The sequence below is a fragment of the Engystomops pustulosus genome, chromosome 6 (genome assembly GCF_040894005.1).
Source record: "Engystomops pustulosus chromosome 6, aEngPut4.maternal, whole genome shotgun sequence".
Taxonomy (NCBI): Eukaryota; Metazoa; Chordata; class Amphibia; order Anura; family Leptodactylidae; genus Engystomops; species Engystomops pustulosus.
In genome coordinates, this window is record NC_092416.1 from 131597095 (window position 1) to 131616545 (window position 19451).

The window sequence follows — 19451 nt, forward strand, 5'->3', positions numbered from 1 at the left end:
GTTTACCGTACCCAGCCCAGGCGCCAGAAACACCAATGGATGATGTATATCTGGCCACAAGATATACGTCCATCTTACATCCATGTCAATGCACACTTACATTGTATATATAGTTAGGGTCTTATATTTACCCTGTTACAGTTTGGTAAAAGTGGCCAATTCATGTAAAGAGAACCCGTCATCTGAATAATCCCTCTAGGAGTTGCTTACTAAAGTAAGAAGCTCCCTAGCCCTACCCCAGTAATAGCAGTGTTAAATCGTTAGCCCTATCGGAACATACCAAACAGTGCACTACATAGCACTGGCTTCTAGCTGCATTCACTGCCTCCTCGGAACACCCCCTCATGGATACGTCGGACCGCTGTAAGCTTGGTCTGGTGTTCGTAGGCTGTGTAGTGCAGTCTTTGCTAGCTTTATCAGTATGTTCCGATAAAGCTAGCAATTTAACACTGCTAATACTGGGGTAGGGTTAGGGAGCTGCTTACTTTAGTAATCACCCCTAGAGGGATTATTCGGTTGACAGGTCCTCTTTAAGTCAATAGAAACATTATCAGGTTTGTTTATCTCTCAGCTGTCAGTGAATACAGCCCAGAAAGCAGATTTACCCAAATTCCTAAAAAAAGAAAGAAAGAAAGAAAGCGGAAACGGTAACACATTTCTTTAATATAATATAAAGTTCATAATCATCTGCACTGTTGATTAATGTAGATATGTTAAATGTTTATTTAAGTTTCAACATTAGCAATATTAATAACCACATTAGTATAATTCCGGTCCACCACAAACCTGCAGTCCTCCTGCCTGTTTTCTTACAGATTACTGTACTAAATCAAATAAGCAAAATTAAAAATGATACAGGAATTCCGGCTTTGGTTATCACTTAAATTCCTGTGTCATCAGGCTCTGCTCCCCTAGGCCCCACTCATACAGTAGTCTATCATTTTGTGTGAGGTGTTGCTTTCACAAATGAATGTTTACTGTATCATTATCGAGATGTGACTGACATTGTTTTTAAAAGCATTGGACATGTCATACAGAATAACAGATTTATTTTACATACTTCTGAATTATTAGGCACATAGCCATAATTCTGCACATCTCATTGTATAATTATGTGCTCTGTTTTCAGATAATGATATGTAGAATATTTAGATAAGGAAAGAAATAGTAGTCAGAACCAGATGGAATTCATCTAAATATGTAGGGATTGTGTAATTTAGAAACCCTATTAGGGTAAAAGGATAGTTTGTCATTCAGAAATCTCCATTTTTAAGCCAGATAATATATAAGGCAGTCACTCTGGAGAAAAGACAATATTTGCTAATAATAATATTGGCAAAACTTATTTTTCCTGTGGTGCTGTAGAACAACTTAAGCATTGATGGTTACCCTCACAGATCACATCCAAGGTTCAAAGCAATTGAAAAAGTAGTGATCTTCTTGTTATTAATTGGGAATGTGAAAATCACAGTAAAAGCCTTCATGAAAATTACATATGAAGTGCCCACAGACAACGGCCCTTATATGTCCATGACTATAGAAAGAGACTGCAGAGATTTGCAGTAATAGACCTGCTCTATCTTTTGCAGCTTGTGAATTTGGAATACTTGAGGCCATAGAAATAAATGGTTAAGTGTGCTGCCACGATAAAACAGCTAGCATCATGTCATGTGCAGTGGGCCAAAGGGTGTGTGACCATGAACCGTTGTGTAGGGGGAGGAGGCTTGAGTTGGCACGGCACTAACTGTGTCTGTAGGAGATGCCTCCAGCTCATTCTCTGTTGTAATTTTGGGGCATGCTAATCCTGTGCAGTCAGAAACTAGCCGGTGCCCTATTTACCACACTTAATAAACAGCATTGGCACATCCTGGGAAGTCAAATGTCCTTGGACTTCTGCTACTTACCGTGCTGATTAGGGATGATTTCCAGTTGGGGTAGGTGGCTACTCTCGTGGTCACTGCTGGTGCGTTTAAGTATTTTTTGGAATAATACAAAGGAGGCCCCATTAAAAATATTGCCCCAGAGGACTATAGTTAACTACTGTTGTTAACGGTTTTTTCTTTGTACTCACAGTCATACTTGAAAGACTGTCCAATACTGATAGGACTTTCCCTGACTCTTTCTACTGCATTGAAATATATGAATCAGTATCTTGAATCTTCTCAGAGAAAAGTTTACATCTGCTCAGCACTTCCTGTTCTATAAGAAAATGCCTGCCACTTCCACGGTGGCCATTTTCCAAAAAGCCATTTTTAAACTTGGGATTAAAAATATGTCTTATAGCTATGCCTATATAAGCTATCACACATCAAATGTCACTGAAAGAAAGATCACTGCCTAGAATATAGTCAATAGCTACATCCACATTCTAGTCATAGTCATAGTGAAAATATGTCTTTTGTGTGTAAAACAAACTTCTTTCTCCTTGCAGATACGTTTGGTGATCGCTGAGAAAGGCTTGCCATGTGATGAGCGAGACGTCAGCCTGCCCCTGGCAGAACAGAAAGAGCCATGGTTTATGAGACTCAATCTTGGGGAAGAAGTTCCAGTAGTAATCCATGGAGATAACATCATAAGTGACTATAGCAAGATCATTGACTATGTCGAAAACAATTTTGTGGGAGGTAAAATATCTTCTTGTTTCTCAGAAACGTAAATAAATTATTTGGGTAAAGTATGCTCCTGTTCCCCAGGACAAGCGTTCTCACTATGTCTATATGATGAAAACACAGTGCAAGCTGACAAAGTGATTAAGAAGCCAAGTGCCAACAGGTCACCATGTGGCTACTATGGGACCACTTCTATGTGATCAACACAAGTAAAAAAGCAGTAGGGGGATATTTACTCATGATAACAGAGGCATGGGTAGAAGTAAACAGAAGAACCTACCAGAAACTTTTATATGTGTAGCATTTAAAGGGAACCTGTTAGTTAAACTATTATTCAGCAGTGCAACTATCCCTATATTGTTCATCCCCTTGCCTGCAAAGTGCCACAGTCAGTTTGTAATGCTGACTCACCATCTATGCAAATGACCCAGTGCGGCGTCTCTAAACCCTGAGGGAGGAGAGAATGCCGTGTTCACTCAGCTGAAGAAAGCAAGCCCCTACCTGAGTATTCAAATCAAACAGAACTGGTGTCAAACGTTTGTGCTAGGTTTGTGCAGCATAAATTTTCGTTTGTGCCGCTATCGTTTTTAAGATATTAATGAAAGTTTCCAGAGGTCAACCAGACCCCCCACATTGCCCAAATCAAACAAAACTGGTGCCGAACAATTTTGCTACGTTTGTGCTGCTTTTGTTTTGAATATATGAACAAAAAATTTAAGGTCAAAAGTTCAACCAGCCCCCCCACATTAACCGAATCAAACAAAACTGTTGTCAAACGTTAGTGCTACGTTTGTGCCGCTATCATTTTTAAGGTATGTTCAGGTGTTTACATAGGTTAAGGTGTTTAGGATGAACCTAGTGACACTTCCCTGGTTAGCTAGCAAACACATTGTACTTTAGAAGAAATTAACTCTGATGACCTCTGGAAAAAAGTGTGAACAAAATGATAGCGGCACAAACGAAAATTTTTGCTGCACAAACGTAGCACTAACGTTTGACACCAGTCTTGTTTAATTTGGTTAATGTGGGGGGGGGGGGAGCTGGTTGAACTTTTGATGTTTAAAATTTAGTTCATATATTCAAAACAACAGCAGCATAAACAAAAATTTGAGCAGCACAAACCAGCAAAAACCAGAACAAACATAGCAGAATTGTTCAGCACCAGTTTTGTTTGATTTGGAGTCTGGGGGGTTCTGGTTGACCTCTCAAAACTTTCATTAATATCTTAAAAACAATAGCGGCACAAAGGAAAAATTTCTGCTGCACAAACTTAGCACAAACGTTTGACACCAATTTTTTTGATTTGAGCAATTTGTGGGGGGGGGGGGGGGGCTTGGCAACTTCACTCAGGTCAAGCCCCTTGTCAATCAGAAAGTTGAAGACATGCCTGAGGTAGAAGAACATGAATATGCATAGCTGGTGAATCAAAGTGCTGAACAGACTGTGGAATTTTATAGGCATTTAGAGGAACAATAGTTATACTGCTGTATAATAGCAGTTTTCAAACATGTGTTTATGTGGCTATATTTGACACAGTTGGGGGCATAGTTTTTTCTTTCTTTGGTGTATAAGAGACATTTGGTGGCTCTTTTTTGCGCCTTATGTATGATCATGTCTTTTAACTTGTGATACATGTTCAGCTTTGCCTATCCTGGCAGTCACAAATTTTGGCTTCTTTGTGAGACTTTTTGTTGCAAATGTCTCAAATCCACATGGACACAAGTCATGTGAGGGGGTTAAATGCAGGAGTGGACACTACTGAAAATTTTGGATTTGAGGCTGTGTCTTGCATTTTTAAGCACTGTAGTCACACACCAGGGAGATGATGACATATGAGGTTGCGGTCAGACATTGCATTTTGATTGCATTTTAATTGCGTTTTGAGACACATTACAACAGCTGAGGAGAGGTGATATGCCTAATTACATGAGTGTTAACATTTGTGTTTACAAAACGCATAGTAAATGCTTTGTAAATGTATGCGTTAAAGAAAACCTACCACCACGCCCCAGTAGCTTCTTGCGTTCCGCCTACCCTGACCTCTTCAGCGAAGTTGGGTTCTGCGTATGCGCAGTTGCTCTGGCTTTAGAGGCAAGACCGCAGGAGCTGCGCGCTGAAGATGTTGGGGTAGGCGAAACGCAAGAGGCTACTGGGCCGTGGAATAGCTGAAAATTTAAAATTTGCACATTAGCCCAATAAAAGTTTTAAAAAGATAAAAGGGCTATCCTCACGTACACCTACCACTCGATCTAAACGCAAATGTTAACAGTAATGTAATTAGGCAAATCACCTCTCTTCAGCTGTTGTAATATGTTTCAAAACGCAACGTGTAACCTCACCCTTAAAAGTAACCAATACATTTAAAAAAAATGTAAATGCAAAACTTTATGAATTTACAAAAAACAGGTTACTATGCAAAAGCATGTGAAATAATTCCAACCATGAAAAAAATCCTTCCTTTGCAACTGCCCTGGACCAGGTGCAGATTTGCGCCTAAAAAGTCGCAAAAAAAATGATACATAAGTGAAAGTTGCACGGAACATCTGGAAACTAAAGATACATAAGGGACTGCACAAGGTGCAGACCAAGGCGTACTTGAAAAATTACAGAAAAAGTTGCAGTGAAAAGTCGCAAAAATGAGACAATTTGACCAGCAGAAATAAAGATACATGTCCCCTAGTGTGACACTATGTCCAAGGAAGGAGTTATACCACTCTTGGTCACTAAGATCGATATATCAGTGTATGATGGATAATCAGTCATAGCCTCCCTATCCTTTGAAATGGTGTGTTTGTGGCCACAAGCTATAGTCTTGGAACTGGTTAGATGAAACCTATATACTCTTATATTTAGTAGCTAGTTGAATTTCCTTAATTTGTCATAACTCCAACCAGGCATTTATATGTTTATGATAAGTAAATCCCTACAATTCTGGTCAAGTTTTCCCAAGAAAGCAACAAGACCTATCCGTTTTATAGTAGGGATGTCTGGCCTGCACATGGGTGCTTGGAAAATCAGGCAGAAAATTTTATCCAATACATAGGTAACTGGATTGCTGTTCCTAGTCTCTTTTGAGAACTTCTTGAGTTGAAGATTTAATAAGGGTAATTGAATGTCGTATGCACAATATCACTAAACCAGCCCATCCTAAGGACATATCAGTGTAACAACTTATATTGGTTTCAGGACAGTGACGTGTCTGTATCTATAAATCCACTGCTCCATTCCTGTCCGCCTGGCACCAGCTAAATTATATGCAGTGAACAGGCCTGAGTAGAGACAGACATTATTTTATGGGCATTTCCTGCATTGTCGGAGTTTAATTTCCTTCTTAAAATGCCATCTGGGAGCACTAGGCTGTTAAAACTGGTAAAGGCCTAAATTATTGCCGCTTGTCGCTTTTACTGAGTCTTGTGACTTGTAAATGAACATGAAGCGTGCGTTCTGAAGCTTGGAGACTAAATTTGAGATAATGCACATGGTAATAGCTGGTATATATCCATATAAGTTAGGGTAGGTCCTGCATCATGTGCGGTACTTGCGTTATACATCTGAAATGTACCTACTGTAATCAGAGATAATTTAATTAATCAGAGTTTACTTCCATTCAACAAGATATGGACTGTTTTAAAGGAAACCTAACATCAAACTCAAGCATGATAAACCAGAGGCACTTACTCATAGACCCAGGAACCATGACTGTGGTAATTTTCTTATATTTGTTATCCATGGTTTCCTTCCTTCTAAAATCAACTTTAAAAAATATGCTAATGAGCCAAAAGAGCTCTGGGGGTATTACCAGAGCACTTCCGTGCTTTAGCTACACAGTCTGTTACACTTCCCCCTCCACTGTAAGACATTACAGCAGGCAAACTGAGGGGGGGTGGGGGCTGAGGGAGCAGGGGGAGGGGAGACAGTGTAACAGTCTGAGAAGTTGCAGCACAGAGTGGCTCTGAAATATATACAAATTCTTGCACCCATTAAATTAAGTGACAACTAGAGGTCCAAATGTAGCATGTACCAACATTTATGATATGTGCAGAATCCTAACAGGTCATGGATAGTCCAGCCATAATGAAGGAAGTGGTTCATGGCTTGTGGTTTGACTCATGTTGTATTTGCATTCCAGAACTTATTCCACAGTTAATGCCAGAAGCAGGAAGTCTCCTGCACTCCAGGGTTCTTCAGTATAGAGAAATCCTAGAGAGCCTTCCAATGGATGCCTACACTCACGGATGTATTCTTCACCCGGAGCTCACCATAGATTCCATGATCCCAAAGTACGCCACTGCTGAGATTCGCCGTAAGTGGCTATTTTCCCTGGCTGCCTTTAGAAAAACCATTAGAAGTTTGTCATGACAAGTATTACTAAGTAGGAACAGTAATGATTTGTCGGCTTTGTTTTATGAAAATGTTTCATCCATAATTACTTTTATTCTACTTTAACTCCATTACTACGGTAAGCACAATTGGACAAATCTCCAAAAACATAAAATTATTGATTTATCTGTAACCATTAAGATGCACTAATTATTCTGCTCACATGGAGAATGGGATATTCCAGGTAACCAGAAAAGTGGTCATTTCCTAGACAAGTAAAATTTCCATATGACCTCTTAGCACACATGATATCACTTTTTGTACTTTACTTTCACTTTTTGATGCCAACCACCAGATCCATCTTGACTTTATATATTAAATAGAAAATTTATGGTAAAATAAATATTTATTAGTGCCTTGTCATTACCTCCTTAGGGCACCTTGCCAATGCCACAACCGAACTCTTGAAACTTGACAACGAAGAGCCTCAACTAACAGAGCCATACCTTTCCAAACACAAAAAGCTTATGGTATGTTATAAAATTATCTAGTTATTACATTGTAATATCTACAATTGTTATATAGGGTTAAAATGTGAATAGATGCTACTTAAGGAGCTACAAGACATTAGACAGAGGTTGACCAAATTATTCAATGAGATGTTAGTAGAAAAGGTCCATGCTGTCCAACTAGGCACTACTTTAAGACCATATCATCGTGAATGGTTATTGTTGAATACCTCATATGTCTAATGCTAGTATCCCTTTATATTTCTTAAGGCGAAAATTCTGGAACATGACAATGTGAATAACCTAACAAAAATCCTAATTGAACTATCTATGGTGTTAGACCAGGTTGAAGCTGAGCTGGAGAAGAGGAAACTTGAGTATGAAGGTAATGGTAAATATGTTTTTTTAATTAAATAACAAGGCCATCCAAGAGGGTATTACCTAGTATCTGTATACTCTGTAGGCCCCCACAAAAATTCACTGACGTCACAGAGCGAATATGTGGATGAATGTTAAAATGTTACCATTATTAAGACTGTAAGCCAAAACAAGGTAATATAATCACTGAGGGGGGATTTATTAAGACTGGTGGTTTAAATAGCTGTCGTAAAATTCACCCCCCACCCCCCTCTTCTGATGTTCCAGTGCCCATAACTACTGAGAGGCTTCAGCCTATTGGTAGATTTGGACTATACTATGGATAGTAAACTGAAAAAAATGGGAAAAATTAAGTGTATTGTGGGTGAGACAAGTCCCTTTTTCCATGGAACCACGATAAAAATTGATCAATATCCATAATAAAAGGGGTTAGAAAAATCTATTAGAGGAGGGCTTTTTATAAAAAAAAATAAAGCTTTACTCACCTTCTCCAGTGCCTCTGTTTGTTTTTTTGGGTGCAAGGCTGCTCCGCTCCAAAAGCTTCCGGTGTCCTGACAGGCTGCCCAGAAGTTGTCGGAGTGAAACTGCCATGGCCAGGGAAAAACAAGGGCCCAGCTCCGACGGCCTATGGTGTGGGACTCCAGGAGCGCCGGAGAAGGAGAGTATAAAAGCCCTCCCCAGCCTCCCTGGTACATTTTTCTAATAGTAGGGCAACTCCTATAAGCATTAATCCACTTAAACATGACAACTGTCTGTAATTTACAGTGTATGTAAAAGTATCCCTGGATATTAATATTGGAAAGTTTAGAGATATACCACATTTGTACACAACAAATTTAAGAAAACCTCTTTCTTATGTTGACTTCAATGTAAATGCTCCAAGCTTAAATCAATACATTGACCAGTACACAGACCATTTTAATTAACAAACCAAACCCAGAAGAAAATAAGAAAATCAATAATTGCCTTAATTTCCTCTTCATTGTTACAGCAAAGGCCCGATCTCTGCACAATACACTGCAGGCTTGAACACTACCTGCATACTCATGTATTACCCATGACCGGTAAAAGTACGGTGAGCATACATTAATACAGTAAATTCAATATTTCTTTCTTAACTTGCTGGGAAAAACTGATACTGAAAATTAGAGCAACTTTGAAGTAAGACCCTCCAAGGTAGCCCTGGTTTATCGAACCACCTGCCCAGTCTTTTTTCAAACTTTGGGACACAATTACGCTTCACACGGGCAGAATGCTCATGTCCAATCTCCACCTCTTGCTGTTAGGGGAACTCTTTCGATAAGTATAGGTGTCACAATGATTAAAAGGGGTATTCCCACGAAGACAAGTTTTTAAATGTACTCAGGATAAGAAAATAACACATTCTCTAATTCACTGTTATTAACAAAAATGCAGCATTTCAAGTCCAACCTGTCTCTATCAGTCCAGCTGTACACAATTTCAGTAACTTTTGACATAGTCGGCGCAATCTTGGATGAGATTGTGCAGATGAGATTTCTGTCTGTCTCTGCTGTGTGTCTGTAGCCACGCCCCCTGGATGGAGCTCAGAGACACTCACTGATTCACACCCTGTCAGCACATGGTGAGCAGAGAGAGAGGCTACAAGCTACAAGGAGATAAGTGATCCAGGTGAAGGGGGGCAGCCACATGTCTGGGAGATGTAGCAGGTCTGATAGTGTAACAGTGTAATGGTCTATCAGCCTCTGTGTAATCATCTCTGGCATCTCTAATCTGTCTCATCTCTCTATGTGTCAGTGTGTTAGTACAATGTCAGAAGCCAGATGAAAGTTCATATAAACCTTGTACCCTGATAATCTAACCACATTGTAACCCTCAAGAACTAGAAGGATAATACAGTAATGTGTCTACTTAGAGAGGCCCCGTCCACACCCTGGGATTTTATACTCAGCCAAGGGAGTGATGGGAGCTAAAACAGCTATAAAACTGAGTAAAATTGCAAGTAAAGGGTTAAAATGGGTTCTTTTTTTGCTTAAAAAATTAATACTTACCTGCTCTGGAGCTCGGATTCGTCTCCATCGTGAAAGGAGAACTTCAGATGTGAAGCCGATGTGCCCCATTGGACTCACATGTTGGTAACTCACATGTTTATTTTTTTTATATTGCCTCACCCTGACAGCACAAAAAGGCAGTTTTGGAACCTTAAACCACAGTTCCATACGAACCTCTAGTTGGTTTAGAGTCCCAAAACTGGTCACAGGTCCTCTTTATTGTCTCGGTCTTTAGACCAGTGCAGAGTAGAACTAGATAGTTCTCTGCTGCACCAGATTAATCATTGGCCCACATTTATCAAAGTAGTGCAAATTGCACTGGGTGCACCAGATTCATGAACTGTTCTTTGTGAATCTGGCACATCCTGCACTCCATTTTTATGGAGATGACCATTACATACCTCCCGTCCTGCCCCCATTTGTCCCAAGCTTCATTTGGCCGCAGTTCTGTAAAAAATACGTTTAGAAGAAATGCAAATTAGGGTCCACTGTAAAATAATTTATGCTTGCCCCCAGACCCTGCCAGCCACATTCTGAGAGTCGGTGAGATTAGAAACGAGAGCCAATGACATCACCAGCTCTCAGAACGCGGCTGGCATTATATTACGGTGGAGCCTTATGGTGCTCTGCAGAGCACCACAGGCTAATTTGCGTATCTTATAAACTAATTTTTTACAGAAATGTGGCCATCAGAAAACTGTCCCAAGGGCTTTAATAAATATGGGCCATTGTGCCTGATGTTGAATAATTATATTATCTGGTGCAGCACAAGACTGGGAGCCGTTCTTTGCACCTCCTATTATTTACTCTAGTTACAGCGCCACAATGTTACATTTTATGGTGCACGGTTTATTTTTGCCATGGGAACGCCCCCTTTTCAGCGGAGTCAGAAAACAGCCTAAATTGGTTTAAAACCTTCTGTCAATTTGTTGCACTGCATTTCATATGCAAGTTACTCCAGTTTTCTTGTGTAGACAGATTGATACATCTCCCCAGAAACATTTATAGAATGACAACAGTGGATGTTCCTTTAAATACAGGCGGTCCCCTACTTAAGAACACTCGACTTACAGACGACCCCTAGTTACAAACAGACCTCTGGATATTGGTCATTTATTGTACTTTAGTCCTAGGCTACAATAAACAGCTGTAACAGTTATCAAATGTGTCTGTAATGAAGCTTTAGTGTTAATCTTGATTCTTATGACAACCCAACATTTTTAAAATCCAATTGTCACAGAGACCAAAAAAGTTCTGGCTGGGATTACAATGATAAACTATACAGTTCCGACTTACATACAAATCCAACTTAAGAACAAACCTACAGACCCTATTTGTATGTAACCCGGGGACTGCCTGTACCGAAATTCTCAGATTTTATTAAAAAAAATGTTGCCAAAAACTGCCCAGAATTCGGGGTCAATAAGGCTTTTTCAATGTTTGATAAATTCAGAGCAGATTACAGTAAATTTGTGTCTTGAGAATAACAGACTGCATACAGATCTTCATAGATTCAAATAGGCATCCCAAGGACACAGATGTAGCAAGAGTGATACCTCCTGATAAGATGAGTTGACTTGAATAAATCTTTTTTGGGGGAATCTGTAATTTACAGAGATGACCCAGACAACAGATCCAGTAAAGAAAAAAAGAGACATTATAGAATGATGTGTGGGAGGCAGTAGAAAGTACATAATACTATAATCCAGGGCCAGCATGCAGAGTTCTCAGACTCCCTCTATACCTGCTTTTACCTTCCGTAACATTAATGCTTAGAAAGGAACTAAATAATTAATGTGACCTTTTCTGAGTCTCATTAGGATCCATTCTGCTGCATATTTCAGTGGTATGAGCCTGGAAGTGCCCTCCCTGCTACACGCTGTCCGTCACCCTTGTCCCCTTTCAGGATCTCAAATAAAGGATGGCGTTATTGTGGGTGCTGTCTCTGTAGTGTTTCATAATCATACATTTCTTTACATTTTCTTTATTAACCATATTTGCTTACTTTTGACAAATTACTTTAGGGTATTACCTTATTAGATGCTGCCAAACTTCATTAGATGCCATGTCCTATATGAGAGGTTAACAAAGAATATTACTGTACAAATGTATGGGTTTTTTTTAATAAACATTCAGCTATTTCTTCCTTCGCTGTTTAGAGCCTTCTGCAATATATCTCACCAGGGCTTAAGAATATGTGGGGACAGAGGTGACTCCCAGGAAATGAGTGGCTGGCTGATGGACAAAGCTGCCATCGAGAGGGGGGGGGGGGTTTGGGGGGTTAATTGTACTCCGTTCAAGGGCCCAGATAGGAGAGGGGGTCCTGAAAATATATGTATGCATATTTGTATTTAAAATTGTGTGTGTGTGATAATATGGGTGTGTATATTCCTATGTATGCATGTATGATCATATAATTGTATAGAGTAGGTGATTTATTCATAAATAGGTCATATTGGCACATTATTTATTAGGGATGTATAGAAAAGTATTTATATATGTAAGGCCATTTTTGCTGTGATATTTAATGGAAACATGTAGGAAGAAGCCTTCTATATATGGGGAATGGAAGGTCTTCTGTACACCTTCTGTTCATAGTTTCTGTCCTTCTCTTCTAAAGCAGAACAGCACAACAGTAAAAAGTGATGGTTTATTTAAGTACAGGCAGTCCCTGGGTTAGGTACAAGATAGGTTCTGTAGGTTTGTTCTTAAGTTGAATTTGTATGCAAGTCGGAACTGTATATCTTATAATTGTAATTCCAGCAAAAAAAAAAAAATGTCTCGGTGACAATTGGATTTTGAAAATGTTGGGTTGTCATAAGAACCAGGATTATCAAAAAAGCTTCATTACAGACACCTTTAACAACTATTGCAGCTGATCATTGTAGCCTCAGGCTAAAGTACAGTAAATAACCATCATCCGTCAGTTTGTAACTAGGGGTCGCCTGTAAGTCAGGTCTTCTTAAGTAGGTGCCCGCCTGTTGTAAAATAGCTCTGCAGCCCATTTCTTTTTGCCATAAATGACATAAGAATGACAGAAGGAACCCCTATACATGAAACACAATGGGGAATGGAGGGTGAATGGAGACCTTCCATACATGTAACACTATGAGAAATAGGGAGAGGATGGGGACTTTGCAGTGTTGTAACCTGAAGCTGATGGGCCCCAGTGCAGAGTCTGTGCCAGGCCCCGACTATAATGTATGGTTTATAGTACTAGTCTTCTCATATGGGAAAGTGACTCCTTAAAGGAATTCAGCCACTTATATTCAGGGGGTTTGAGCCGCTATAACATACATACTGATACAGTGCTACAGGTGAAGCAGCTGTAAAGCTGAATTACAGGAATGTTTGGATTGCTGAGAAAAAGAGTTTTAAAATCTCTGAACCTGGCAGCCCTGGAGCGCCCGAGGGAGACGGAGAACGGCTTGGGCGCTCACTATATGCATATTTCCTATATACGCTGTCTCCTCTTCTTCCTTCTGACAGAACGCCTGCGCTCCAGCCTCTGCAGCACACAGACGCACATGGTGTTTGTTTACTTTTCCCGATTGGTGGAGATTCAGCCAAGCGTTGATCTCAGCCAATCAAGGGGAAGTAAATACTGCCATCCTTCGTTCCCCAGCCTGGAAGGAAATGCTGTGCTGCCACTATTACCACCACGGTGCAGCCTCCCGGACAATCCCCCCCAGAGCCCCCAACCCCATAGCCACCCCCCGTTTTGAGCCACCCGAGGCACGATGTCCATGGTGCCTAGGCGAAAGTACACCCCTGTGTATGTACTCAAATTTTGAGGATGTGGTTTGGGGCCCCAAATCAATGAGGTCTGTATGTAGAGAAAATGTAAAAAAAAAAAAAAAACTTGTATACTTACCTAGATGTGCGTCTGATATGGCACATCAGACTCACATCAGAAGATCCAGCACCAGGATCTCCTCTAGCGATACAGCAAATAAATAAAATAAATCATACAGGGCAATTTGGGACACTAAACCATAAGGATCAGTGGGTTGGTTAGTGTCCCAGATTGCTGGGACAGGTTCCTAAATTACTGATGGGTGGGTTAGGTCGGAGAAAGCAGGGTAACCATTTTGTCCATTAAAAAGGTCTCTATGAATCTCGGCGGTAGAAGAAGATAACACTTTTTCATTGCAGCCAATAACAGTTTGGCGACAAGAAAAAGCAATGCTGCATTGCTGAAAGCCTCTGCAACCTTTCTATTTAGTTTTCCAGATAACTGGTTGTTACACTGCACAAGGGCTTTACTATGATTAGTTGACATGCAGCCAACCTAAAAGTTTTAGTCTAAAATCATTAAAGGGATTTTCCCTATTCACAGGACAGGGGAAAAATGTCTAAGTGCAGGAGATCTGACAGTCCCCCCAAAGACTAGCCAAAAAACCCTTTTGTTTCCCTGCAGAGCCCATTTCTGGCACTGGCCTTTCATATGCTCTATTGTAATCTATGGGAAACCCGGCAGAGCTGAAAGTCAGCATAACAGGGTAGCTAAGGGGGACTTGTCCTCTCTTTCCCCTCCCACTATCAAAAATTTATACCCTAGTCTGTGGATAGCTGATAAATGTTTATTATAAGAAAAACTTCAGCTCTTTGCATTCTGTAATAGGTAATGTAGTTTTCTCCAGCCCCACCTTTCCCAAGCAATTAGTGCTGTTAGTATCTGGATCCAATAAGCTGATTAGACTCTCTTATGCCAAGTGGGTGGTGCCAAGGTACCTCATCCAGCCTGACAGCAGAGCGACTATTGCACAAGTTGGGTTCCTGAATCTAACACTGATTGCTCAGGAATGATTGGAGATACAGGAAGAATTCCATCTGTGCTGGAATCAGTGCAGCTACACTTATTGCAGCGTACAAAGAGTAAGTCAGTCGAAGAGGTGAAAGGTCTTCTTTCCCATGATTTTGCACTGATATTGAGAACATTGTGGCACATTTACTAAGACCAGTGCAGTAGTATGTGCAGTTTGCCTGTGTAGTGTGCAGGGTGCTCCAGACTTCTGGCGCCCGCCTTCACTGCTCCATTTTTTTTTTGGTTCACCTTTAACATGGACTGTGCAATATTTGTCAGACTTTGCATGTTAAATAGGCGCACGGTTCGACTGAGTACCGGAACACCCTTCTCAGTGCACATGATGACTAGTGCAGCCGCGCCACAAAAGGGTCTCGTGCGACACAAATGTGGCACAGACTCTTCTTTTATACCTTTGCAAGCAGTTTCCACTAGAAAGAACAGTCCGACAGAAAACTGGAGCACGACTCTTAGTAAATGTGCCCCATTAATGTCTGTTCACATCCAAAGAATAGATTCTGCTGGTCGCTTACAGCTCAGCGGTCATAAAATAAAATCCTCTCTGGTAATAAGAAACTGAGAATAAAATCTGAATTCACCTTTGCATCAGAATGAAGAAAAACGAATTATGTAAAGTATAACAATAACAAAAATAACGATTCTGTTTCTCTTAGGGCGAAAATGTGAGCTTTGGCTTTGTGGCAACACTTTCACCTTAGCCGACATTCTTCTGGGAGCCACGTTACATCGACTTAAGTTCCTAGGACTTTCCAAAAAACACTGGGAAGATGGGAGCAGACCAAACTTACAGTCCTACTTTGAGAGAATACAGAAGCGCTATGCATTCCGGAGAGTACTGGGAGACATCCATACCACTCTACTGTCTGCCGTTTTACCCAACGCATTCCGCCTTGTCAAACGGAAACCACCATCTTTCTTTGGGGCATCTTTCCTTATGGGGTCACTAGGGGGGATGGGATATTTTGCCTACTGGTATTTAAAGAAGAAATACATCTAATTACTAGCGTGTCTTAGTTTGATGTCTTTGTGCTATGTGTTAAACTTCAGCCGAGTACAAGAAACCAGAACAATCGTTGCCATGAAATATCCTTAATGCTAGTGTAAACATTCCATGATAGAGAACACGTAAACCCTATATCGCAACACAACTTCTATATTTGCAAATGATTTTTGTAGAACAACTCTAGACTATTGCAGTATTAATTGGTAAAGGGTGCAATCAAATATTTCCAGAATTCCACTTTTCCCTACAGGTGGCCATAGACATAAAGATGGCCCCTCCGGTTACAGGTTCTCCAATCTGAGGATGAAGGATGTATTTAAAGGGCATGTACACCTATAAAAAGGATTGTCCAGGGTTAACTTTATTTATATATAGAACCACACCTGTCTATTGGTTGTATTGGGTACTGCAGCCCAGCTTCTTTGGACTGGGTTTTAATACTGTGATTTTGCTGCAGGACCTGCACAATTATGCCAAAACTGCACATTTTACCACAATTACAATAATCACACTATAAACCCCTGAAAAACTGCAATAAAAATGCAGCATTAACACCTAGCTTTAAGGTAAGGATGCCAGGGCTGCAATACCATGGACAAGGGGGCTCACATGGATTCACATAAACCCAGAACAGGCCATGCTAATGCTCAGCCAATCGACCACCCTGGGTGATTATCTTTCCTAGCTGTTGTGTTTGACACATCAGAAGATATCACAAATCCTTCATCAACAACAGCTTGCAACCATCTTCCTGACAGATAAATCAAATTACTTTATCACCAGAGACATTTGGATTATCCCAGCATCGGTTTCTCCTTTTCTGGATCAGCATTGTCATCATTATGTCTATGGTCTCCTTGATTTTTTTTGATGTAGCCACTGTTTGGAGAGGGCAGCCATTGTAAGAATACAAAATCTCATTCACCTTACTAACTAAACAACTTTCTTTTCTATGCAAAAATATATCATGGATTCTGCTTGGTTTTTAAGGACAGAAAGCCCCAATACGAAGCCTTCTAGTCTGCTCACATGGGGCACATGTGTCAATGTCAAGGATCAATGTAAGGTTTTCATTTCTCAAACTAAACAGAAAAATGGTAAAAACATTGTAACCCTAAACAACCAATCAGAGCTCAGCTTATTTCCAAAACTACCCCAAGTAGTGCTATTAGCACTAAAACCAGTTTTGTGTTCCTTATGGTCAACAACGCCCATGAACAGGCTGAGCACACAAAATGGCCGCCCTCGATGTGTGTGAGTATGTATGTGTACGGCAGGATCACTTTAAGTAAAAAGAGGGTCAGAAAGTGACCAAAAAAATATACTTATGACCAAATCTTATTAAAAAGAAGCCATTATCTTTGTAAAACACTCCATTTCTTTCTTATTCTTTTAAGGTGATGAGCACAGAATAAATGTCCCTCACGTCCAAAGCACTGTAGACAGAGGAATGAAATCATCTTGCTGTATTTCTTATGTTTTAGGATTTTTAGAAACCTTCAGTGTCTGCTGTTTTGAGAATGTACCAAGTCTCGCCTTCATCCTTCTGATGCCTTTCAAAGCAGCGTCTTTATGTTTCCCGCCGTGGTCACTTCTGCATTGTCTTCTTTTTACTACACTGAGAATGTATGAGCCTGTTACAAGTGAAGGTCCGTGGTCCCTGTGTGTACATCCATCATCATTACCATTAGTTACAGGGTTCAAAACTTTCTTGTGCCTTTTGTATGTCAGAAAAAGCAAATTACATTCTACGACAAGAAAGTGCTAAGGAACTTCAATAAACTTTTGGTGGGAAAATGGTAGAATTTTATTTCAAAGACTTTGTTATTTGTCTCATTACAGGGATCGCTGCTAGATTGTATTTGCATCATATAATGCAGTGAACTCCTACCTGTTAAAAAGATTATGGGGAACATTTACTAAGACTAGTGCGAGCTTGCCTGTGTGTAGCGCAGAGGACGCTAAAAAAAAAATCAGTATTTCTGGCGCCCTCTGCACTGCTCCAACAGAGCGTACTGCTTTTTTTTTGTTGCTTTTTTTTTACTTTTAATATGAGCAGTGCAACACAATTCTGTCGGACTTTGCATGATAAATCTGGTGAGTGGTCTGACTGAGAACCGGAACGTCCCCTTCAGCACAGAAAAGTGTGTCGTAAGAAGAATAGTGCAGCCGCGCCACAAAACATTCACATGGGACACAATTGTGTCTTGGACCCATCTTAATGTGTGAATGTGCCCCTATAACTCCAAATATGCTGGGTATTATAGTTTGCAAGTTTGGAGATTATGGGAGTTCCTATCTTGGGCAAACATGGCAGCTGCAGCTTCTTCTTACAACCACGAGGCTGGAGTTGTGGCTAACCTACAGCATTTCTGTGGAAACAATATATTAGGAGTGAGCTATATTGTCATGGAAACAAAGTAATTCACCCTATTTAAAAAAAAAAATATATCATGAAAAGTATCCAAAAGTCTTGAACATAAAATAAAAACTACTCTTCCTGTACACGGAAAGAAACACGCTACTTTTTTGACATATTGCAACAAATTATTGCGATTATTAGGTTTTACAGTGACCAAAATGGTAGCAATAAAAAAAAAAAAAAAGTCAGCTTGTCATGTAAAAAAAATAACAAAAATATCACAGGTTTGTACAAAAATTTTTTTTCATTTTTTCAAATCTATTAAGAAATAATAAAAACCATGTGATTGTACTGACCCAAAGAATAAAGGGAAGGTGGCATATGGAGCGCACAGTGAAAGCTGTACAAGTAGAGCCCACAAGAAAATGTTGCAAATGTTTTTTCTTTTTAAATTTCAAGCCCCCATACAGATCTGTACATGGAAAAATAAAAAGGTTATATATTTTTAAAGAGGAGAGCAAAAGATTGAAACCAAAAAAAATAAAAATAAAAAAAGGCATAATTGGGGAGAGGGATAATTTTAGACATGTCTTGTAGACTCAAACTGAACTTGCTATAGGATCCATTCAAGACTGAAAATGTAAGCAAGAATTTTTCTAACCACAGTAAGCACAGGTCATAGAGAAGGATTTATGCTTATGTACATTAGATATTTGCAGGGAGATTCATTATACAGGTGGATGTTTCTGGAAACCATTAACAATATGGATTATTCGAAAAATTAGATATATAAAATTACACAAACATATACGGTAAATAAACTCATGTCATGGGAACTACATCTGTCAATAGCAACTTGCTTGTGGTATCTAGGCTGTACAGAATAAAGACAAAGTAAAAATGGCTAAAAAATAGGTATAACGGGGGTACAATTACAGAAAACAGCACCAAATAAAGAGACAGACAGACATCTTCTATGAAGATTTTATTTTCACCAAGCTTTGCAAAAGAAGTTACTGGGTATATAGAGTTGTACCACTCAGCATCAAGTAGTTACAAGAAAGCCACAAAACAAGTAGCGGTACATGCAAGCAGCGAATAATACTGTAGGTCACAATAACACTGATATCTGCACTAAGGGAAAGGTAAATTATCATATAAACAGAAAGACTGGTGCTTCATCTGCGAACCTACTGACATTGACATCCGTGCCCAACTGGACATAATACAACTCCTCATAATAGTAGGATACCCTTAAAGAATGTGGCTGTAGGGGTTAGACCCAAAATGTGCCAGAGGTCAGTACCATTATATAACAATGTGATCTTGACAACCAATCAGATTGAGGCTTCCATTAAATAACTAATCGTGTACTCAAAGTGAGAGCTGGAACCAGACAGGTTGCTATGGGA

The 19451-nt window shown here is 39.8% G+C and overlaps 1 protein-coding gene across 4 annotated transcripts in view; it reads left to right on the top strand.

The window, feature by feature from the left end:
• GDAP1L1 (ganglioside induced differentiation associated protein 1 like 1) overlaps positions 1-17482 on the top strand; it is a 49051-nt gene extending 31569 nt beyond the window's left edge. For 2 of the 4 annotated variants that reach the window (XM_072111034.1, XM_072111037.1), the window contains 5 exons: positions 2432-2624; positions 6739-6912; positions 7365-7459; positions 7709-7829; positions 15328-17482. In XM_072111034.1, the coding sequence (XP_071967135.1) occupies positions 2432-2624; positions 6739-6912; positions 7365-7459; positions 7709-7829; positions 15328-15671 (927 nt within the window). In that variant the 3' untranslated portion in view covers positions 15672-17482. Of the gene's footprint in view, positions 1-2431; positions 2625-6738; positions 6913-7364; positions 7460-7708; positions 7830-8338; positions 8738-15327 lie in introns of those variants that run through there. The other 2 variants (XM_072111033.1, XM_072111036.1) reach the window with 2 other exon arrangements.
• The last annotated feature ends 1969 nt before the right edge of the window (positions 17483-19451 follow it).